Source organism: Vitis vinifera, chromosome 7 (genome assembly GCF_030704535.1).
Source record: "Vitis vinifera cultivar Pinot Noir 40024 chromosome 7, ASM3070453v1".
In the NCBI taxonomy this organism is placed as follows: domain Eukaryota; kingdom Viridiplantae; phylum Streptophyta; class Magnoliopsida; order Vitales; family Vitaceae; genus Vitis; species Vitis vinifera.
In genome coordinates, this window is record NC_081811.1 from 8,047,860 (window position 1) to 8,072,969 (window position 25,110).

Below are 25,110 nucleotides of genomic sequence, written 5' to 3' on the forward strand. Positions count from 1 at the left end.
AAATTATAACTAAACAAAGAAGGTCGAGCAACAGAAAAGTTCGTGGAGTAGCAAAGAAGATTGTAGAGATAATTGGGCTAAATAGAGATAAAAAGGTAAAATGAAGATATGGATTTAAGAATAAATTAATTGTTTTTATTTATTACTTAAAAGTTATTTTATACTTTAAATCATATCATTAAGTTATTTTACCAAACATACTTAATTACTCAAATTAAGTTATTAAATCATTCTAAGTTGTTAAGTTGGTTTACCAAACACCTATTAAATATTAAATAAAACTAGTAAAGAAAGAATTTTTTATAATAAATTTTTTAAATTAAATATTTTCATCTGTTAAAAAATAACCATATATCACCTTTAACCCCATCCCTTTACCACTTGAGCCAAGCCTCAAGGGCCACTCAATCTGAACTAATCTTAACCTCTAATTTAAACCTAACTGAAAGAAACCCCAAAAATGACCAATACATCCTCACAAGTTCACAGCAATGGAAGTGTGAACAATTATTTGCTATTTTACAATGAATTGAAGCTTAACCTACTTTTCATATAAATATTCTAAATCATTAAACCCTACTAGCAACAAAAGGCTCCAAATCCTACCAGGAACAAATGTCCTTTAACCGAAAAAATCCTTTCTGATGGTTGTGCTGCCTGCAATACTAGGTTTAGGTTGCCAAAACATGGTATTTATTATGTAACCAATTAAAAGATATGCTATCAAATGAGCATCAATAATTTGTCTTCCTTCACTATTTACTTGCACTAACAGTAAACGTTGCCAATTATAAAAAGTAATAGCTACAAACAAATACTTCCAACAAACAACTTATCTAAATCACAAAAGGGAGAATTAAAACATTAGGACCAAGGTTAAAGTTGGTTTAGCAAACCTGTCCATAAACAAGTTCATTTAGATCACTTAGTGAGGGAGTTCTCTCCAATACACGTGCCTACAAGTAAAGACAAGCTATAGTTAAGACAATCCATAATTAAAAATAAATGTTTAATAGATAAGATCTCCACACCCAAAACAGAGAAGGTAGAAGAAGTAGGTCAAAAAAATAAATATTATCAAACAATAGGAAATCAAGTAAGAACACTATAATTAAAAATAAGGAGTTTACTATAAATAAAAATATGCAGGCTCAAACAAAATATGCAATGTTTAGATGGCTATTTACGTTAATATCATACTAAAACCTTGTTACACTACATATAAGCCCAATTTTAATTCTCTCCACTATTTGAAGTGAACCCCAATTTCTAACCAAATTGTCCAAACTTGTAAAAATCATAAAAATGCCATTAGGCTGGGAATGATCACCCACAGTCAAAATGGGTCCCAACATTAAAAAAACCATCTCAAAGATATCTTCATGGTGAAAAATCACACTTAAACCTGAAACCAAATATCCAGCTTAGGTTGCAAGAAATTTACTATAGCCAATTTTTCACAAAGAAAAGCAATATCTGAAACCCCTTGCTTAATGTACCTTGAAGCCTGTGATCCTACAAACTATCAATAGGATTCTACAATTGCAGTAAGATTTTTTTTTTCTCTTAACAAGTAAGAGAATGTATTAATAAATGCATAAAGCACACAAAAGTACACAAGACATATATAAGGAACACTAGACAAAAAAATAAGAAAGAGGAAATACACAAAAAAATACTCCCTCCCTCATCAAAACCCTAATTAATCTAAGAAATCAACCATATGCGTATATCCACTACCTATATACCCCTAACCCACATAGAGAAATTGTTAAGGAAAATATTTTTTAGCCTTCAATCTAACAATTCCTCACATTCAAAGAATCTTCTATTTCTTTCTTACTAGATCATCCAAAAAATATAAGGAGGAGCGGCTCTCCAAGCTGCAATACGCCTTCTATATACAAAAGAGTCATGCCACCCTAAGAGAGTCTCCTTAATCGACTCAATTAAAACCCACAAAATACCAAAAATGGTGAACACCAACTACCATAAAATTCTTGCCTTGTCACAATGAAAGAGGATATGATCAATGGACTCCAACTCCCCTTTACACAATGCATACCTATTAGTCAACATCCACCCTCTCTTTTGAAGCTAATCCAAAGTCGGTACCATTTCCCAGCAAGCCTCCTAAGTGAAGAAACTCACCTTCAAAGGAATCCATGAGTTCCATATTATCTTTAAAGCGAAAAGGGTGGTGCAATCTATCTCCAACAACAAGTAAAACCCTCTTACAAAGAATACCCCTTTGTTATCTTCCTTCCATACTATTTTGTCTTCCTTCATTGTCTGTCCTTGGAGCTTAGAAAAGAACCGCTCCATGACACCTAACTCCCAATCATTCAGATTCCTAAAAAAAATGAAAGTTTCAATTTCCTCCTTCCCCACGCTACTTCCAAAAATTAGTTACTCATGCCTCCTTCAAATCAGAAAGGACAAACAAGGAGGAGAAAGTCTCATATAAGGGCTCCTCATTGCATCACTTGTCTTTTCAAAACTTCACTCTACTCCTATTACTCACCGCAAAGAAAATATTTTTATTAAAAAAATCCCATTGCTTCCCAATCTCTTTCCAAACCCTGACCTACAGGAATCTCTCATCACTCTTGACCTCCAACCCCCTTCTTTCTCTCCAAACTTTCCCTTTTTGATTTTCTTCCACAACAGATCTCTTTCACTAGAGAAGCCATAACACAATTTGCAAAAAAGGGCCTTATTAAGCAAAGAAAGAGAACGAACACCTAGTCCTCTTTTCAACTTTGCTTTACAAACGGAAGACCACTTGGCTAAGTGTATTTTATTCTCTAATCCCCGCAAAAAATCCCTTTGAATCTTCTTTAATGTCAATCTTACAAGTTTTGGGATGGCGAACAAAGACATAAAATAAATTTATAAACTAGCTAGAGTACTACGAAGTAAAGTGAGTCTTCTCCCATTTGAGAGGTGTTGTCTCTTCCATAAAGAGAGCCTCTTACGAAACCGTTCTTTTACCCCATCCCAAACTACCATAGACTTGTATGAGACCCCCAAGGGAAGCCCTAGGCAAGAAGAAGACAACTTTCCCACCTTACACCCAATTTCAGAAGCCAAATCTTCCAAACTGTCCACCTCTCCAACTAGAATGATCTCTCTCTTCTCCAAGTTAATCTTCAATGCCAACATGGTTTCAAACCACATGAGTAGCCAATACAAGAAAGTGACTTGCTTCTTAGAGGCTTCACAAACACTGGTGTCATCAACAAAAAGGAGATGAGAGATCTCCTCACCCCCACCCCCTCTTCCCCCAACCTTGAACCTCAAAATAAAACCATCATCCCGAGCTTCCAAGAGCAATCTACTAAGAACCTCCGAAGCAATCACAAATAAGAAGAGGGAGATAGGATCCCTTTGTCTCAATCTCCTCTAGCTTTGAAAAAATCCCGTAGAAAAGCCATTAATTAAAATAGAGAAAATGGTTAAAAAGAGATACACTATTTTATCCGATTTATCCATTTTTGCCCTAACCCCATCTTGCCAAGAATTATTGGACAGCACAAGCTCTCAACGATATAATCACAGTAGCAATGTATACACAAAACAATATATGTTGCCTATATTTCTTAGATCTGATTATATAACACATATGCAATGCATCCTACATTAAGATATATAATATTTACACAATATTGATATCTACACTCCAAGATTATGTTGTGCATTCTTAAGAAATTTTTATTTTTTTCAAAAAAAATTATTGCATTGTGGTCTTAAAAGTACTTTTTTTTATATATATAGGTAAATTTTTGTCCCCATTAGGACTTGAACCTAGAACCTCCCACAAACCCACCCCATCCCTTTACCACTTGAGCCAGATCTCAAGGGCAATAAACATTTCAAATATTTCTTTCTACTTTACATCCACTTCTCTACCTAAAAAAGAAAAACCTTCTCTTTACAATTCTTAGAATTTGATGTATTTATTTGTACCATCTAAATTAAAGGGGGCTTATTTGTCTTTTTTCTATAAGAAACAAACATTAAACTGAATTATAAAAAGAAATAAAAGGTACAAAACAAATGAGCTATCCTGCAAAGCATAGTAAAGAAAACTTGATTGGTTGTCGGTGTGTAAGGTGTGGGCTTACAAGGAGAGGTTGTTGTATGTACTTTCCTTATGGTGTATAGCTTTAATTAATATTTTGGAGGTCCCAACCGTTTAGTTCTTTGTTTTGGGAGGATTTTTTCTCCTTCCTTAGGACCTTTTAATCCTTATTTAATATATTATATTATCGTTTCTCAAGAAAAAAAAAAACGAAAAGAAAAAATTTACAAGAAAAACATTAGCATAGTTAAGAAAAGACTTACAAGGAAAGTGTTGCATAAATAAAGAAGCAAATGTAAAACACAAAAATACTTGTTTTGAATATTAAAAACAAGGAAAAATTAGTAGTTATAAGCAAGCTTTAAAAACTAGGAATTTCTAAAATTTTAAATCTAAAAGAATATATGTATAGGCAATGTTGAAAATATCAATATCAATGGCTAGATTTACGGGAATATTGATGGAAATTTCCATAAAAATTAGAAAAATTTGGATGAAACTTTGAGAAATGATAAAAACAAGCAATAATGCATATACCAAACTAGTTTTTTCAAGAGAATATATATGTATGATGAAATTAGTGATATTTTTCAACAAAAGAATGAGGTACTAATAACAAATATGATTTTGAAAATAAATACCAAATACTAATATGGAGATTGTTGAATTTCAATATTTAAAAATACCTTATGTTATGTTTAATGGTCTATGTAGTTTGAATATCATTTAGGAAATAAGAAAAATGATAATATACGTATTATTTTCTTTTCCTTTATAACATAATAAATTTTTAAAAAATGTTTGATTTTGTTTATAATTTTATACTTCACTTGAACTTAATTGCTATAGTGAGGAGATTCATGATGATTAAGATTTATTTATTTATTATTTTTATGGTATAAATTTTTTTTAATTAATTTTTTATGCATTGCCGAAATCATTAGTAAAATCAAAAAGGCTCTCATGATCTGACATAAATTGTTAGAAGAATAGGCCAAGAAATCAATAATTAATTTTCCTCCATATATATCTGATTTCTCCAATATATATTTCCTTTCTTGTAAAAGCTTACCTATGATTCTTTTACCAAAATTTAGGCAAATTCCATATAGGAACCTTGGGTAAATTCCATATAGGACTCTTGCAATCAAATTGTTTAATTTTAAGGATTCTTTTTTTATAGATAGCCTAATTTAAGGGATCTTATCAGTCATTCTTTGTGTGTATGTATACATACATACATATATTATATTGTAAAATAGAATGTAAAGAATACGAGAGCTTATTTTTCATCGTGGTATCAGAGCAGGAAGTTTGACTTTGCTAAGATCCATAGAGCTTTCATTGCTCAATTACATACAAATCTCTCGCATTCTTTACACTCTATGTTTCATTGCTCAATTCCATACAACTTTCATTATTGTAGTTTGTTCCCTCCTTTTAACTAGCCTTTATTTTTGGTCCCTTAGTTCCCATTATAATTCCCTTAAGTTCATCTCTTGTTTGCTCCAAAACAAAAATAGAAACCTTGTTGTCTTTTCCCTAAAATGTCTGAAACTAGTGAAAAGACACCATCCTCTCAAACAACCTTACCCTCTAACCCCTCCTCTACACTCCAAACCTTACCACATTTATCTACCCCTCATAATGACAGCCTTACACTCCAAATCACCACTCAAAAACTCAATGGTCAGAAATTCCTACAATGGTCCCAATCAGCCAAACTTTTCATTGAAAGTAAAGAGAGGATGGCTTATATTATAGGTGTCAAATTAGAACCTAATCCCAATGATCCATGATATGAGTTACGAGATGAGGAAAATTTCATGGTGATGTCTTGGCTACTACACTCCATGCAGCCGAAGATTAGCCAAATATACTTGTTTCTCTCCACCGCCAAAGAGATTTAGGATGCTATCAATCAAACTTATTCCAAGATTGGAATAATAGCACAAGTATATGAGTTGAAAGGTGTTTGGTAAAACTTAATACTTATTACTTAATGACTTAAATTAACTTTAAGTTAAATTATACTTAAGTTGTTGACTTAAAACTTATTACTTAATTCTTACTTTAAGTATTAAGGTTGTTTGATAAAATTAACTTAAAACTTCTTCTAAATCATCAAATTGACATATTTATCCTCATAAATTATAACTAGGGTAAAAGGAGGACAAGTAACAACAGAGGTTATGGAGTAGCAAAGAAGATCATGGAAGTAACTAGGGCAAATGGAGATAAAAAGGTAAAATGAAGATGTGAACTTAAAAATAAGTTAATTGTTTTTATTTTTTACTTTAAGTCGTATCATTAAGTTATTTTATCAAACATATTTAATTTACTTAATGACTTAAATTAAGTTGTTAAATCACTTTAAGTTATTAAGTTGGTTTACTAAATACCCACTTGGTCTGTGACTGAATATTACAATAAATTGTGAAGCCTACGACTGGAATTAGATCATTACCAGCACATAGAAATGGTAATTGCTGAAGACACTACTAGATTGAAGAAGATAATGGAGCAAGAGAGAGTATTTCAATTCTTGGTTGGTCTTAATCTTGAATTAGAGCAAGTAAGAGTACAAACATTGGGGAAAGAACCTCTTCCACCCCTCCGGGAGGTTTGTGCCTTTGTGATTGGAGAATAAAGTCGTCGTGTTATGATGCTAGGAGGCTATACTCCAGAAAATTCAACACTAACTACTGCTGGAAATTTCAAGTCGATGGGATCCGAAGTAGAAGGAAGAAAACCGGATGATAAAGATTCACTTTGGTGTAATTATTGTCACAACCAAAACATACATGTGAATCTTGCTGGAAACTCCATGGCAAGCCTCAGTTAGGAGGTAAAGGGGGGAGCAGTAGAGGAAAACCTGTCACAAGATCTGGACAGGTGCATCAAGTTGCCACCATTGATCTCCCTCTTGAAAATATCCCTGCCACTGAACAAGAACCTATTTTACTCAGCAAGGAGCATCATGAAAAGAGCGAGAGAGAGTGCGAGAGAGAGAGAGTGAGCGCGGCAGCGAGCGAGCTCGTGAGGAAGGAAAAAGGCGAGATTACGCTGGCGAGGGAGATGAAGATAAGGAGGGGTCTCGAAGGAGGCGAAGGGGGAGCAGGTTCACAGTTGAATCCAAGGTGTTTGAGAGGAAAACCCCAAATATTTATAAAAGAAAGCAAAGGGGGAGTCTCGTCTTGGGTCAGAATGGAAGTGGAGAGTTTAGGGTTTTTAATGGAGGGCCTAAACCACTGTATAAGGGACGAGAAGAAAGACAGATGGGTGAAGGATTGGAAGGAACAGGGGAGATCCTTCTCTCTGCTGCGAAGTGTAAATAAAGCGGGATGCTTCCTCCGGCTAGGGGTAACTGATTTGGAATGAAAACAATACTGTATCTTCATTCCAAAAGGTAGAGGAGAAAAAAATGGATGGAATGCAATGGCGGAAAATCTACAGATTCTGCGTAGGTCAATCAATAGAAGAACCATATGCAAGAAGAAAAGGTAGGTGGAAACATGGATCTGAAGAGAACGTTCGCGGAAGTGGTGAAGAGACCGATCTGTAGAGTTATTAATCCAGTTCAGGTGAAGGTATGGAGAGAGGAATTCCAAAGAAATTTGGAAAAATTGGAGCATTGTGTTGTCGGGAGTTGGAACCCTAGGTTTGGAGATGAAGAAGATTTGGAAAAATTGGGGAGATTTCTGGCGAGCTCTTGGGGATTGAAAGGACGCCTAGGGCTAGAAAAATTGGAGAGAAGCAGAATCTTGTTGGAATTTGAATATTTGGAAGAAGCTCATTGGGTTTCCCTATCAGGTGAAAAAATGATGGGAGAGATAAGGCTGAGTTTCAAGAAATGGAGCCCATGGAGTGGATGCAGGGAGGAGGAGGAAGAAAGTAACGAGATTTGGGTTAGAATCTTTGGACTACCAGTGTCGTTGTGGAACCCGACTGTGTTGAGAAGGGTGGGGGATGAATGCGGTGGTTTCGTCGACATCGATTCGAAGACGGAGAAACTGGAAGAGCTCCAATGGGCTAGGATTCTGGTTAGGTCGGACGGCGGAGACAAACCGAGTACGCTAGAGATTGGGATCGAGGAGGAAGTTTTCACCCTCGCCCTCTGGTGGGAGCTCAGGCCGTCAGTCAGGAAGCTTAGGGTTGATAGTCGAAGATGGGGGGAGGTCAGGGATGACAACATCTCACGCTCCGGCTCGCGCGTGGAGGTGGAATCGGCCATTGAAAAGACCAAGGCGCTGTTATCGTCAGAGGAGGGGACAGGGAGCCAGAAGAGGGTTATGGGCTGGGAGGGGATAGTTGACCAGGCCCAACAATCAACGCCCATGGGTTATGAGAGAAGGGTCTGTGGGCCGAAACATTCGGGTCTAAAGCTAAAGGGAGTGATGGAAGAAGGGGCGGGGCTAGAGGCTGGGTCGTCCAAGAGCTGGGTTTTTGACGGGGAAGGTTGCTTGATAAATGGGGCCAGTTCAATTCAGCCCACGGCCCACTTTGAACGGCCCGAGGAGTTGATAAATTCAGATAGGAGGCTGGGCTGGCAGGAGAATAACTTAGGCTGGAAAGAAAAAGTAGATCAGGCCCAGGAGTCAATGATAAGGGGGGTAGAGAAGAGCTCATGTGGGCTGAGTGCAGTGAGGGGCCCAACATTAAAGGAAAGGATGACCATTCCTGATGGACCAGAGACTAGCCAGCCCAAGAGATGGGCTCATGTTGGGAGAGGCCCAATGGCTGAGTTGGAAGAGGCCAGATCAAGTCAGTCCATGGCCCAAAACAAAGGTAAAAGACCCCTGGAGAAAAGAAGTCTTCTGGACTGCAGAATTGATAGCAACGGGAGCTCTTTAGAGGGAGAACACCTAGTCATATGGGAGTCAGAGGAAGCAAGGAAGACAAGGGAGAAAGCCATACTTTCAGCAACAGACAAGGCGCTGGCAGAGGAAGCCATGAGGTATGATTCTGGTCTAAGGATAGAGAGGGAAAGGGGTTATGGGTCTTCTCATCTCATCTTGTATTCTTTTGATCGGACTCCGGTGGGGGAGCCTTTCGATCACTCTGGGGTACTAAAGGAAAGTAATGAAGTTGGTCCCGGAATGGATGACAATGGATGTTGGGACTTGGTAGAATTCAATAAGGACTCAAATTTGGCTAGGGGGGTGGAGTGGAATTCAGAGAGGACAGAACTTCAAGAAGTCAGAATTGAGAAAGAGGATAGATGGGAAGAAAGCAGTTTGGCCAAGTTCAGTCATTTTTTGGGGTTTTCGATAGAAGGGTTGGAAAAGGAAATTTTGAACTTCTTGATCAAAATAAGAAAGAGACGGGAGAGAATTCATAGCAAAGAATTGATGGAGAAGTCAAAATTTGAAAGGGAATTGAAGAGACTGGAGTGCTCAGTTAATTATGAGAAAGGGTGTAAGCAAAAAAGCCTTTTACAGGGCAAAGGGGATCAGCTTACAGTAGATTAATGAAGCTAAAGCTGTTAAGTTGGAATGTGAGCGGGGCAAATGACAGGTCCAAGAGGAAAATTATCAAGACATTTATAAGGAATCAAAAAGTTGACTTACTGTGTATTCAGGAGACAAAAATTCTTAGATTGGAGGGCTTTGGATGCGGATGGGGCGGCAGGAGGACTGTTGATTTGCTGGGATAAAAGGTCGCTGGAAATTGTGGATTGGGAGGAGGGACAGTACTCCCTTTCGTGTAGATTCAAGAATGTGGAAAATGGGGCTGTTTGGGTATTTACGGGTGTCTATGGCCCATTCACCAAAGAGAAAAGAGATTGCTTGTGGGAAGAGCTTGGGGCTGTAAGAGGAATCTGGGACGAGCCTTGGTGCCTAGGGGGTGACTTTAATAGTACCCTCCATCAAAGAGAAAGAAGCCGCCAAGGGAGAATAACCCCGACCATGAGGAGGTTTGCTCATATTATTGATGATTTAGGGCTGGTAGATCTCCCGTTGCAAGGGGGAGTGTTTACTTGGAGCGGGGGCCTGAATAACCAGTCCTGGGCAAGATTGGACAGGTTCTTGGTGTCTCCTAGCTGGCTAGATAAGTTCAGTGGGGTGATTCAAAGAAGGTTGCCTCGTCCTGTGTCGGACCACTTTCCCATTCTGCTAGAAGGAGGCGGGCTAAGGAAAGGGCCATCTCCCTTTAGGTTCGAAAATATGTGGTTAAAAGTTGAGGGTTTTCTAGACCTTATCCGGAGTTGGTGGAGGGAAATTGAGGTCAGAGGCACTGCTAGCTATAGATTGGCAGCAAAGATGAAGGAGCTCAAACAGAAACTGAAAGTTTGGAATAGAGAGGTCTTTGAAAATCTGGAAGGTAACAAAAGCGCAGCCCTGCAGCAAGTGGATTATTGGGACCGTGTGGAAAGCGAAAGAAGATTGTCTTTGGAAGAGACAGAATTAAAAAAGGAAGCAAAGGAAAGATATAAAAAATGGGTCCTTTTGGAAGAAAGTCATTGGAGACAACTCTCAAGGGAGGTATGGCTTAAGGAAGGGGATAAAAATACAGGATTTTTTCATCGGATGGCGAATGCTCACCGCAACAACAACTCTTTGGATAGAATTAAAATTGATGGGGTTTGGCTGGTAGAGGAACAGGAGGTAAGGGAGGGGATTGCAAATGCTTATCAACAGAGGCTCTCAGAAGACTTGGGGTGGAAGGCGGATATTGAGAGAATCCAATTAGATCAAATTAGCCAGCAAGAAGCAGAGAGTCTTGAGATTCCGTTCTCTGAAAATGAGATTCATTCAGCCTTAATGGAGATGAGTGGGGATAAAGCCCCTGGGCCGGATGGCTTTACTATGGCGTTTTGGCAAAGTTGTTGGGATTTTGTGAAAGAGGAGATCTTGGAGATGTTTAAGGAGTTTCATGAGCAAAGCTCCTTTCTCAAAAGCCTCAATAACACCTTCCTGGTTCTGATTCCTAGGAAAGGGGGAGCAGCTAATTTGGGAGATTTTAGACCCATTAGTCTCCTGGGGGGGCTATACAAATCGATGGCTAAAGTGTTAGCTAATAGACTCAAGAGAGTGTTAAACAAAGTGGTAGCCCCAACTCAAAATGCATTTGTGATGGGAAGACAAATCCTTGATGCTTCTTTAATTGCGAATGAGGTGATAGACTCATGGCAGAAAAGAAAAGAGAAAGGGCTCATTTGCAAGTTGGATATTGAGAAAGCGTATGACAGCATCAATTGGCAGTTCTTGTTAAAGACTCTACACAAAATGGGATTTGGCTCAAAGTGGTTGGGGTGGATGTGGAGTTGTATATCTTCAACCAAGTTTTCAGTTCTAGTTAATGGGGTTCCTGCTGGATTCTTCACGAGTTCTAAAGGGCTTCGTCAAGGGGATCCATTATCTCCTTACCTCTTCGTCTTGGGAATGGAAGTGCTAGATGCCCTAATTAGGAGGGCGGTTGCGAGGGGCTACCTTTCAGGTTGCAGTATTGAGGGTGATAGGAGACACAATCTAAAAATCTCCCATCTCTTCTTTGTTGATGATACAATCGTGTTCTGTGAGGCTAACAAAGAGCACCTAACACATTTGAGTTAGATTCTTTTGTGGTTTGAAGCAGCTTTAGGCTTAAGGATTAACTTGGACAAAAGTGAAATTATCCCAGTTGGTGTGGTGGAGGAGATTGAGGAGATGGCAGTGGAATTAGGATGTAGGGTGGGTTCTCTTCCTTCTCATTACTTGGGCTTGCCATTAGGGGCTCCTAATAAAGCCACTTCAGTTTGGGATGGGGTGGAAGAGAAAGTGAGGAGGAGACTAGCGCGGTGGAAACGGCAATATATCTCAAAAGGGGGGAGAATCACTCTCATAAGAAGCGTTTTGGCTAGCATGCCAATCTATCACATGTCTTTGTTCCGAATGCCTAAGTCAGTGGCTAGGAGATTAGATAAAGTTCAAAGAGATTTTCTTTGGGGAGGGGGAAGTGCGGAAAGGAAAGCTCATCTAATCAAGTGGGAGGCGATTTGTGAGGATAAGAGCAAGGGAGGACTAGGCTTAAGGAAGCTAGTGCTCTTGAACAAAGCTTTGCTTGGTAAATGGATCTGGAGATTTGCTTATGATAAAGATGATCTTTGGAAGCAAGTGATAACAGCGAAATATGGGCAAGAGGGTCATGGTTGGAGAGCAAAGAGGGCTTATGGGGCTTTCGGCGTGGGGGTGTGGAAGGAAATATGGAAGGAAACTGATTGGTGTTGGGATAACATGGGGTTCATAGTTGGGAAGGGAAGCAAAATCAATTTTTGGACTGATGTTTGGTGTAAGGGTACAAGGCTGTCCCAAATCTTCCCCCACCTATTTGCTATGGCTGCTCATAGGAATGCGACGGTGGAGGAGATGTGGGATCAAAATTTTGGTCAAGGGGGGTGGAATCTAAGATTTTTGAGGGACTTTAATGATTGAGAGATGGATATGATAGGGAACTTGTTGCATGTTCTGAGGGATTACAAGCCTTCTATGGAGGAAGATTCAGTCTGTTGGAAGGGAGGAAGGAATGGCAAATTTAGGGTCAAAGAAGCCTATAGATTGGTGGCCAGACCCAATGATATTGTTTTTCCTTCTAGATGCATTTGGGTGGATTCAGTACCAACCAAGGTTGCATTCTATGCTTGGGAGTCTACATGGGGGAGGGTGCTCACTCTTGATAGACTTCAGAAAAGAGGATGGCAGTTTCCTAATTGTTGTTTTCTATGTGGTTGTGAAGAAGAAACTGTAAATCATATTCTTATTCATTGTATAGTAGTCAGAGTTCTGTGGGATATTGTTCTTGGGTCATCAGGTGTGCAGTGAGTCTTTCCAGAAACTGTAAAGGAGGTCTTAACTAGCTAGAGAGGCCCTTTTGTGGGAAAGAAAAGGAAAAAGATATGGAAATTCATTCCGTTGTGTATTTTTTGGACGGTTTGAAAGGAAAGAAATAGGCTAGCTTTTAGGGGGGGAGTGTTAGATATCCAAAAGCTTAACAATTCTTTTGTTTGTAGTTTGTGGAGCTGGGCTAGATTGTATATTAGTGAGGAGCGTGTGTCCCTTATAGGGTTTCTGGAATGGTTGGCGTCCAACTAAGGGGTGGTGAGCTTTGTTGTTTTTTTGGCTTTGAGAGGGGGTTGTTGCTTAGTATACCCCCTGTATACTTGTAACTTTCTGCCTCTTCATTAATATATCTTGCTTTACTTATCAAAAAAATGAAAAGCTGAAAACACTTCTTGACCAACTTAACACACATGTTGAAATTCCCACTGCAAAAACTACCTCATGCTTTTTCGTCCAAACACGTAATATCAAAGCTTTAAGTGCCTTCAAGGATTGTTTATCAAGCATTTGGATCAATGATTCTGATGCTACTAACCATATGACCAATCACTCCATTTTTTTTTTCCCAATTATTCAATATTTCAAGTAGGCCAAAAGTAAAGGTTGTTGATGACACTTTTTCTTCCATAATTGGTCAAGGGATAGCCTCTATCACTACTTCTTTGACTTTGCAAAATGTGTTACATGTTCCAAACTTGTTGTGTAATCTTTTTTCTGTCAGTAAAATCACTAAAGATTGAATTATTTTGTAACATTTACCCCTTCCCATTGTGTTTTTCATGACTAGATAACGGGGAGGATGATTAGGCATGGTGAGAAGAAAGGTGGACTCTACTACCTCAATACACATTGAAAGATTGGTGATTCTATCCCACAAGCTCTTATTACCACCTACAATCCCTAAAAGGTTTATCAAATATGGCTAACAGTTGGGACACCCACCTTTCTTCATCTTGGAAAAAATGTTTCCCACATTTTTTTGGTAAAACTAAATCCCATGATCCTCATTATGAGGTTTGTGAGCTTACAAAACATCATCGTGTGCCATTTCCAATAAGAAATAAAAAGGCAACCTCTCCTTTTAGTTTAATGCATACTGAAGTTTGGGGACCCTCTACAATTCCAAACATTTTGGGTTTTAGATGGTTTGTTACCTTCGTTGATGACTACACTCATACTACTTGGGTTTATCTTTTAAAATCCAAATCGGAAGTTAATTCCATTTTTCAATTTGGAACCAAAATTCATACCTTAAGATCAGATAATGGGAGGGAATACTTCAACCATAATCTTGTCACCTATCTCCAAAATGAAGGTATTGTACATCAATCTTCATGTGCAGACACCCCACAACAAAATGGGGTAGCAGAGAGGAAAAACGGACATCTCTTGGAAGTTACTAAGTCTTTACTTTTTCAAATGAATGTCTCAAAAACATGTTGGGGGGAAGCCGTTTTGAATGCTACATTTTTAATAAATTGAATGTCTTCTCAAGTCTTAGACTTTAAATACCTTGTTGATGCACTTTCAAAGTCTTTTCCTAACTTTAAGGGTATTAGAACACCTCCTTCCAAAATATTTGGGCTTGTATCTTTCATTCACATTCCCAAGCAATCTAGAGACAAACTTGACACAAGAGCTCTTAGGCGTGTCTTCCCTGGATATTCTTCCAATCAAAAGGGATATAAATGCTACCAGCCACCCATAAAAAGGTCATATATCACCACGGATGTTACCTTCTTTGAGAGTTAACCATATTTCACACACACTTATCTTCAAGGGGAGATTGGAGGAATGGAAAATAAGCTGTCAAGAATTTTTCCTAGGAATGATGAGAATGGTAGGGGTGTCCATCCACAACCGATTAATGTGTCAAATGTCTCTACCTCAAACACATCAAGTTCCCCTACTGTCCAAGATGTTTCAGCCCCAGAATTTTTAGATTTTGCACCAACACTCCCTATTGTTTCAAATGTTCCAGCCTTGGATTCCTCTAATGAATCAGCTAGTGAACATAAGAAATTCCAATAGATTTCCAATGAAGAGTTAATTGTAGAAAATTTGCTCACCGAAATTCCAGCCAATGAACTTGAGAATCAGCTCAAAGAAATGGAACACATGCTGCCAACAAATACCTCCAAACTAAAAGTGTATTCAAGGAAGGAAAATCTATAGTATCCTCTCATATCCCATCATCTAATCTTGAATTAGGTAATGAAAATACTCATTCTAGTGTTTATAATGATTTGTATTGGCACACCACATTGAGGAAAAGCACTAGAAAATGCACTCAGCATCCTATTTCAAATTTTACCTTATTACATCATTTATCATCTACATACCGAGCCTTTACTACCCAAATGTCTTTCATTGAAATTCCAAGCACAATCCAAGAGGCATTTAGAGATGAGAATTGGAGGAAAGCAATTAATGAGGAGATGCAAGCCTTGAAAAAAAAATGAGACTTGGAATATGGCTGAGCTTCACAAAGGGAAGAAAATAGTAGGTTATAAGTGGATTTTCACAATTAAATACAAGGCTGATGAGATAATAGGAAGGTATAAGTCTAGATTGGTAGATAAGGGATTCATCCAAACTTAGGGTATTGACTACCAAGAGACCTTTGCACCAGAAGCAAAAATGAACACTATTTGTATTCTATTATCTTTAGCCGCTAATCTTAATTAGCCCTTGCAGCAATTTGATGTGAAGAATGCTTTCTTATATGGTGAATTAGAACAAGAGGTATACATGGACACTCCACTAGGGTTTGGTGACAAGGCTTAGGAGAACAAAGTCTACAAACTTAAGAAGTCTCTTTATGGACTTAAACAATCTCCAAGAGCATGGTTTGCGAGATTTACAAAATCAATGATAAAAATAAACTACCATCAAAACCAAGGGGACCACACATTGTTTATCAAACAAAACTCCTCTTGTAAATTGATTCCCTTGATAGTTTATGCGAATAACATTATTATTATTGGAAATGATGAGGGGGAAATTCAAAGCCTAAAAACTTATCTATCTAATGAATTTGAAATGAAGGATCTAAGGAGTCTAAAATATTTCCTTAGGATTGAAGTGGCTCGTTCAAAAGGGGGAATATTTATTTCCCAACAAAAATATATCCTTGATTTGCTAAGGGAAACACGAATGTTTGGATGCAAACTAGTAGAGACTCTGATTGAGCAAAATCATAAATTCAAAGGAAAAATAGAGGATAACATGGTAGACCGCAACCTCTATCAAATATTGGCAAGAAAATTAATTTATTTATCTCACACTTGACCAAACATTGCATATGTTGTAGCTATGGTAAGCCCATTCATGCATTCACTACATGAATCTCACATGGAGGCAATATATAGAATCCTATGTTACCTAAAGTTTACACTAGGCAAGTGAATCTTATTTCAGAAGATAGGAAATATGGAATTGGAAACTTATAGTGATGCTGATTAGACTGGATCAATTGTCGATGGAAGGTTAACTACTAGATATTGAACCTTCTTAAGAGGAAATCTAGTTACCTGAAGAAGCAAAAAGCAACCAATGGAGGCTAGATCTAGTGCAGAAGCTAAGTTTAGGGCCATAGCTCAAGGGATTTGTGAACTACTCTAGATAAAGATCATTCTCACTAACCTTGGCATCAGTTTGAAAGGACCCATAAAGTTATATTGTGATAACCAAACTCCTATAAATATATCTCATAACTTTGTTCATCATGATCAAACCAAGCATGTGGAGATAGATCGGCATTTAATCAAAGAAAAACTTAACAACGAATTGATTTGCATTCTATATGTCCCCTCCCTCTTCTAAACAGTTGGCAGATATATTAACTAAGGACCTACCAAGTTCAACTTTTTATACAATCTTAGATAAGTTGAGAATGCAAAACATTTTCTCACCATCTTGAGGGGGGAGTGAGAAGAATAGGCCAAGAAATTAATAATTAATTTTCTTCCATATATATCTAATTTCTCCTACATATTTTTCCTTTATTGTAAAATCTGACCCATGATTCTTGTACCAAGAATCTAAGTAAATTCCATATAGGAACCTTGGGTAAATTCCATATAGGACTCTTGCAATCAGATTGCTTGATTTTAAGGATTCTCTTTTTATAGGTAGCCTAATTTAAGGCATCTTGTAAGTCATTCTTTGTGTATATATATATATTGTAAAACAGAATGTAAAGAATACAGGAAATTGTTTTTCATCATATATTTTGGGGAAAAAATATGTATTAGTTCAAATTTGGCATGGTATCATAGTCTCTTCTTATTTTGTAAAAGGCATGGATTCGACTCTACTTATGCGCACCATTTTTCAGCCCAAAAAACTAACAATTTTTAAGGAGAAAATTGCACAAAAATCATCAAAATCAAGGGAAAATTACGTAAATATCTGCAATATATCATAACAAAATGATGAAATCACATGTTTATAATTTGACATTGATATAATGTTGATGTTTAGACGATATTATCCAATATTTTAACAATTATTTGACAATAAAATAATTCCCACAATCTCCTTTTCAAGGTGGCCGAAATCCTAATTTTGACTTAAATTTCAGGAAAAGAACAAAAAATTTCAAACATTGTGTGCATAAGAAGTAGAAGCTCCCATTTTATTTTAATTTGTATAGCAGAAATACGACAGAAAACACAATAAATGTAATCTAGAATTGTAAATGATCATAGTATCACAAGGAAGTGGAAGCATTAAACCTTGATGCCTCCAGGAAAACAGAAGGCAACTAAATCCTTCATACGAAGAGCTAACTTCTTCCCAGGAGGATATTTAAAAAGTATCTGTAGATGGGAAAAAAGAAAGGAAACAAAAATAAAAAATAAAAAATCAATAACAATAATGTAGAAGCCACATAAAAGAGGACCACAAAAGAAGAAAAATATTTATAACATTATCAATCTCAACCAAGAAAACAAGGGAACTTTAAGTAAATCTATTGATGCATAATCCACAAGTCTAGTGAAGCAAACACACGAGCACTCTACCAATGCTCTAAGTCAAAATATCACTAAAATTTGGAACAAAAAAATATGAAAGAAAAACCTTCCCTACTACAATATAGTAGAGCCTTTATTTTCAATCAAAAGTGAATCATCCATAAATTTTATAGTTAAATAGAGATTTGGAAGCAAACTAAAATCTATTGAAATATTAATTAAGAAAACTCTAAAGAGAAATAACAAACAAATAGATGAGGGAGACCCATAAGGAAAACTCTAAAAAAGTAAAAAACCAACTTAATGTATATTTGCATCATAGTAGATGAGGGTGACTTTGAAAGAATCAAAGCATCAACCTATACAAGAAAAGAATTCACTTAATCAAGCAATCAACCTGAGGCTCTAGTGTTGGAATTGAAGGCCCCCATTGCTCTTTCAAATCTACTTCAGATTGTGCCATATCTGACTCCCACTTCTTCCTTTTGGCAAATGCATCCTCCACAATGTTGAGGTTAGCATCTGAATGAAGACCCACAATAATAAAGTGCTCAAAAAGTGACGTAGGCTCCTGATAGTTTGTATTATCCTACAATAGGATTCTCACATGAGTTATTTGAATAAGCAAAATTAAATATATCGCTTGGTATGACTTTATTATAATTTGAGTCAAATAATAAGCCCAAAAAATATAATTAGAAGAAAGAATAATGAGAACAAGCAATATCAATTTTAAAGCTAAAAAATAAGCCCAAAAAATATAACTAGAAGAAAGCATGATAAGAACAAGCAATATCAATTTTAAAACTTAAAAATAGCAACTCATATTTATGTTTTTTTTTTTATGAGTAGCAACTCATATGTATACTTTAAATGAGAATTGGAGCATACGAGGTAAGAATATATGATCAATTTGTTGAATCATTAATAAAAAGAAAAGCTTTAGAGCAATTTATTCATGAATAAAACATAACTTGGAACTCTGTTAGAGCATTACAAGGAATATGATCACATGCATAGGGAAAAAAGCCAGCAATCTATTCTTCCATTCTAGTTGCAATAATAAGAAAATTCAATACCAAGACTCAAATCAGTACTTGGAATTCTCCATTGGTTAACCAAATAGCAAATTAGTAGGCTAACCAATGTGTCTTGTTTGTAGAAGTTTCTTAGGGGATTTCATGCCTCTTTGAGTTTAAATGTTCTAAGGATCCTTGTAAGGCCTGTTAGAATAAATGTGGACCCACATCATATTAACCATTGTTCAGGATTTAGCTATCCATATATATATATGATTTCTATTTGATCTAGAGTATGGGCCACCTCATGTGTAGAGCCCAGAGCCATAACGGGTCTTAGATGATGGGCCTAAGACTCGCGAGGCCCAATAGTCCAAAGGGTATGGTCCCTAAGGCATAGAGGGTATAAATATAAGGCTAAGTGTCTGTTCTTGAGATCACATCTTTTGAATAAGAATAGAATCCGCTCTCTCCCGTTCCCATCGTCAGAGAGACTAAGAAAGGTGGATACCCCTCTACAGCCTAAGAAGATCCATACCTCTTCATCAAGCGCATAATGGATTCAGGTTGGTTCCCTATCTGGTGATTCAGGCATGTTGTTGAATGCTTGATATAAACAATATTCAGTTTCCGTTTGGGTGCAAAATGGAGTTTAAATAAAGATATAAAACAAGGCCCCCATAGCTTTTGTTAGTTTAACGTTTTCTTTCCCTAGTGTTTTCTGTTTGGTACTTTCCTATGACATATTGCCCATCCTAGTTTCTTCTTTTAATTCACTTTCAATGAATCATCGTTTCCAATAAAAAGAAAAAAAGAAAAAAAAAAGAATGGAAAGAAAAGATCCCACTAGAAAAAAAAAAATTAAACCTATGTTGATTTGTGTCCTAAATAAAATTCTATTCTTTATTAATAAAAATGGATATACTTTTATATTTGGTTTTTAATATATTTTATTAATAATTAAGGGGAAATAAATTAAATTTCTTTAGTTTCACAAATAGTTACAGATTATAAATTAAGTACAGAAGTCTTTTTACCTAAAATCTATTTAATTAAAGAAAATTATAAAAGAAAAATACAGTAAGTTCAAAAGGGGTTTGATACTTTTACACATCCACTTAATATATTCTTTCTCTACAATTATAAATCTAAATATATATATATATATATACAAGAGCGGTATGGTGCAATTATATAGTTTCTTTTGCTTCTTTCATGGGTAGTAAACAGTTCAAAGGGAATCATATTCATTCTGTTTTATAATAGTTTTCTAAACACTTCAATGGAATTCCTAATTCTGATTCTAATTCCTTCTATTCCCTTGCCTGAAAAGTATACTAAATGTGTGATAAATTAATAATATGAATTAATTAGAATTTAAGGGAGTGGATAAATGGGTCCATTGGTTTCCTAGAATTTTCATGGTGGAATGCTACAACCATGCATGATATGCCACAAGAAAGGCTTTCTAGCCTTTATAATCTCTATAATGATGAAGATATGAATTCCATGGTAATAGCTTTCATTACTAAATACAAATTGATGGCAGAACAAAAATTAGCTAAGCAAACCTAGATTCTCCATAAAAATAGGATTGTGTAGGGTGGAAAGGAAATCTTTCTAGGTAAATTTGGAATGTGAGCTTGGAAGAACTTGGATCTCGGTGTCAGAATTACACAGAGGTGCTATTTCTTTAAGCTTTGAGAACAAAGAGGTTAGATGGTTACTCAAGCATCTAGGAAAAGATATTGAGTTGGAATGTTGCATGGGCTTCAATAAGAAATATAGAGGAAAGACCAGGGTTCATATTTTGGAAGTGAGTTTCAATAATTGTGGTAGATTTCTCAGAATTTCGGAGTTTGCTTCTCACAGAAAGATGACTCTCTTGATAATCCCTAAGGGTGAAAAAGGCAAAGATTGGGATAAGTTAAAACAGGTGATCTTATCCTTAATGGAGGTACCACCAAAGAAGTTAAAGCATTAAAGAAAGGTAACTTTGTTCTACCTTTTTTAGCAAGGTGGGCCCTTTGAACCGATCCTTTGTGAGCGTAGTCAAAAAGGAAGGGCCAAGGAGAAAAGGTGTTGTTCCAGTTAGGAGATGGGCGAGAGAAGTGATATGCGAATGCCCTTGTTCTATTGTTGATTGTGCTGAGGTGAGGCATTCTATAACTAGATTGTTGGGCCAAAAAGGCATGGTGTCCATATCTCCTTTCACGAATAGGAAATGATTATTTTTTGTTGAAAAAGTTGAGTAGGCTTCATTCTTACATGATTTAGATGCACTAAGGATAAAAGGTGGACCTTCAATTTCTCTGAGAAGACGGTTCCCAAGGGAAAACTCGGTGGTTTTGGATAAATTCAGAAGAGGGTGGGTTAAGTTATGGGGTTTGCCTTTCCATTTGTGGTCCGAGGAGCACTTGAAGAAAATTTTGGAGTCTTGGGGAACGGTGGTAGAGATAGACTAGCGAACATTGTTGTTTGATCTCTCAAAGGCAAGGGTTAGAGTAGAAATGAAGGTGCATATTGTTTTGCAAGGATTGATTGAGGTGGAGGATGGGGGGTGGATGTTTATTGTTTTAGTTGCAGTAGTTGAAGATGACACAGAAAAGCAGGTCGGATGGGATGAGTTGACTCAGAAGAGGAACAAGTCTTCCTTAAGTACAAGCTGCAGGTTGCTTCTTATTAGCAGCAAGTCGCTTCAGAGTGGCTCACGTGGCAGTTTTCTAGGGGAACAAATGCTGCAAACGGAAGCAGTGAAGGAGACACATGGCAAAAGGAGTTGTGTGGAGAACAATTGCTATCCACACTCTCCCCTTTTGAATTTGAATTCAAATGATGTTACAGACTGGGCTCATGTCCATGAGGGTTCATATGCAAGAGGCCTATTAGGGGATAAGGCCCAATTCTGCTCTAAGGAAAGGTCATGGGCTAGAACGATTGGGAGGGAGGATCAGGCCAACTTAGTTCTTGACTCCAAGGTTGTGGTGGACACATGTTTGGACCAAGCTAAAATTAGTGGTGGAACCAAAGGGGGTTTTTCCCTTGATATGGACCTTAAACGGGTTGAAAGTTTACCTGAAGACAAATTGGGCTCAATACATTTTCTGAGCCTTGAAAGAACTTCTCCATCTCTACTTGAAGACCATGATCCTTTTTCCAAGTTGAAGAAGGTGCTAGGTCGAGGATTGAGAACTTGCCCTTCTAAGCATGGATGACGACAAGGGCTTAGAAGTAGAAGCTTGCCTAAAACGATTAAAGGCTCTTTTCCACACCAAGAAATTGACCATAGGGCTTCACAGATTCTTTTAGAAGGTGGTGCAATGTCAACAAACCATGCGTGGGTATGAGCTAAAGTCCTAATCGGCGAAAGACCTTAGCAGAGGAAGTTATCCAACGAGGAGGGAAGGTGGATGTTGGCCTTGATTCTAACACTTTAGACAGAGGTGAGGTTGAGGGAAGTGGAGGATCTTATCAAAATGGTTCCTTTGTCTTGGCCTCTTCTTCTAGGTCACTTTCCAAAGCAGAGGGGCTAACTTTGAACGGGGTTTGTGGTTTGGCTCATTTCCCTCATTCCTTTGTTTTTGGTCCCTTCCCCCTTTTCTTACATCCTCTTTATTTGTCTTATATCCTCAAGTCTCTACCCAATTCAATGCAACATTCTCAGCCTCTATTTGTTCTCCCACTCTCACCTGTTGTGAATTTAAAGAAAAAATGGGGATGGAGTGTCACACGGGTGTGTTGTTGGCAATCCCAATCCTAAAGTTGTGGAGTCCCATTTAGCTTGATGAAACCAAGTGCCTGAGGGTACTGCCTTCTTTAAGACTGCAACTAACGTCCCTGATAAGTCTCGTATCCCAGAATCAGACTGCCCGGCTAGAGAAGGTTTTTTCTTAGAGGGCCTTTCCCTTATTAAAATGGCTAAGGCTCTCTCAATTCTGCCCTCTATGAATGTTAAGTTAGTTTAGTGCCATCAAAACATTACACCTTCAGGGAATAATAGAACAACAGTGACAGATAAGGTGTATGTTAAGCAAAAGTACAGGCCTTCCTTGGTTAACTAGGAGGTTGGGGATAAAGAAGTCTTGTTATGAGGATTATCAATTAGAATATTTGAGGTTTGGGTTCCAGAAATAAGAGAAGGGTGATTATAGATTTTTTTTAGGAAAGAGAATCCGGAAATTGTGATGCTTTAGAAAACAAAAAAGGGGGTTTGTGATAGGAGGTTTGTGGGGAGTGTTTGGTTAGTTAGGAAAAAGGTTTAGGCCTTCCTTGCAGCTTGTGGGGCTTCAAGTGGGGTTTTGATAGTTTGGGATTCAAGAAAGCTTAACGGTGAAGAGGTAGTATTAGGCTTATTTTCAATTACAATTAGGTTCTTGAGAGATGAAGCAAGGTCTTTTTCGCTTACTTCTATTTATGGATCAAACAACACCACTCTTAGGAGAGACTTTTGGCAAGAGCTATTGGATCTTTTTTGTTTGACTTACTCGAATTGGTATTTGTGGGGGAATTTTAATGTCGTAAGGAGAAGTTCAAAGAAATTGGGTGACTCTAGGTTAACACCTAGTATGAGACATTTTGATGACTTCATAAGAGAATGTGAGTTAATTGATTCCCCTTTAAGGAATGTTTCTTTTGTCAAAGGACAGCTTTGCTGTCCTTTCTTTCCTTATTTTAGCCCACACTTGCTGTCCACATCTTTCCTTATTTTAGCCCACAAGCTGTCCACACTTCTTTCCTTAATTTAACCCACCCTTCTTTCCTTATTTTAGCCCACAATTGTTTCCTTATTTCTCCATTTATTATTCTGTACAGTTAGCATATATTATTTGACAGATTATAGTTTACATGTATAGGGCTAGAATCATGTTGGAATTTATTTGCTTTTATTTGCTTTCCATGTAAAGCATCCTTGTAAAGTCTATATATAATATACAAAACTCAAGGCCAAGGTATTCGGCCATTCACACAATATTTTGACATGGTATCAGAGCAAGGTTGCTAATTTTTCTTCCCTCAAATTCTTTTCTGTCTTTTCGGTTTCGGAAGTGCCTCTCGTGTCTTTCGGTCAAGTCTGTGTTGATCACATCGTGGGTCAGTTTTCTTCTGGGATTTTTTTTGGTCAATCCTTTTGTCTCGGGTTCTATTTATTTTCTATGGATTCCGCACCTCTGTGTGTTAAGTTTACAGGCACAAATTATTCTACCTGGGCATTTCAGTTTGAACTTTTTCTCAAGGGAAAAGACCTTTGGGGTCATATTGATGGCACGGATGTTGAAAAACCATCCACTTTTGAAAAATCTCAGGCTGTTGGGTTTTCTCCTTCATGGGTTGTGCTTGATGCACGCATCATGTCTTGGCTTCTTGGTTCAGTGGAGCCTCATATTGTCACCCACTTGCGGCCCCATCGCTCCGCTCAATCTATGTGGGCTTATTTGAAGAAAGTCTATCATCAGGATAACGATGCTCGTCGCTTTCAATTAGAACATGCGATTGCCATGTTTCAACATGGTAGTCTTTCCATCCAGGACTACTACTCGGCATTTCTGACTCTTTGGCATGAATATGCTGATTTGGTTACAACGGATGTTCCTATTGCCGCTCTCTCAACTATTCAGACTATTCACGCGACTACCCGGCGTGATCAGTTTCTTATGAAACTACGTCCGGAATATGAATCTGTCCGCTCCTCTTTACTGAATAGATCTCCTGTTCCCTCTCTTGATATTTGTTTTGGTGAGTTACTTCGCGAAGAGCAACGCCTTAGTACTCAAGCTATTTTGGAGCAATCTCATGGCAGTTCCGGGACGGCAACTGTAGCTTATGCTGCCCAAGGACGCGGACCACCTATGCATTCTAAAAACTTGCAGTGTTTTTGCTGCAAAGAATATGGGCATATTGCTGCCACTTGCCCTAAGAAGTTTTGTTCTTATTGCAAGAAGAAGGGTCACATTATCAAAGAATGTCGTATTCGCCCCCAGAATCGTCAGGCCCAAGCATTTCAGACTTCGGTTATTGTCCCTCCTATAGCAACTTCTGCAACACACGACTCTCCTTCAACTGCGTGCTCTGTTCCTGCACCTCCTGCACCAGATTACTGCACCCCAGAAATGGTGCAACAGATGTTAATTTCAGCATTATCAGCAATGGGGTTTCAAGGTAACAATTCTACTAAACTCTGGTACGTGGACTCGGGGGCCTCTAATCACATG

At 37.6% G+C, this 25,110-nt stretch overlaps 1 protein-coding gene across 7 annotated transcripts in view; it reads right to left on the reverse strand.

The window, feature by feature from the left end:
• The window catches only part of LOC100249696 (uncharacterized), a 105,668-nt gene that overhangs the window by 68,088 nt on the left and 12,470 nt on the right, over positions 1–25,110 (reverse strand). For all 7 annotated transcript variants that reach the window (XR_786247.3, XM_010654129.3, XM_010654128.3 and 4 more), the window contains 3 exons: positions 18,280–18,471; positions 17,643–17,726; positions 897–956 (listed from right to left, as the gene is read on the reverse strand). Coding sequence is in view for 6 of the 7 variants with exons in the window: in XM_010654129.3 (XP_010652431.1) it covers positions 897–956; positions 17,643–17,726; positions 18,280–18,471 (336 nt within the window). In the remaining variant the exon portion in view is untranslated. The remainder of the gene's footprint in view (positions 1–896; positions 957–17,642; positions 17,727–18,279; positions 18,472–25,110) is intronic.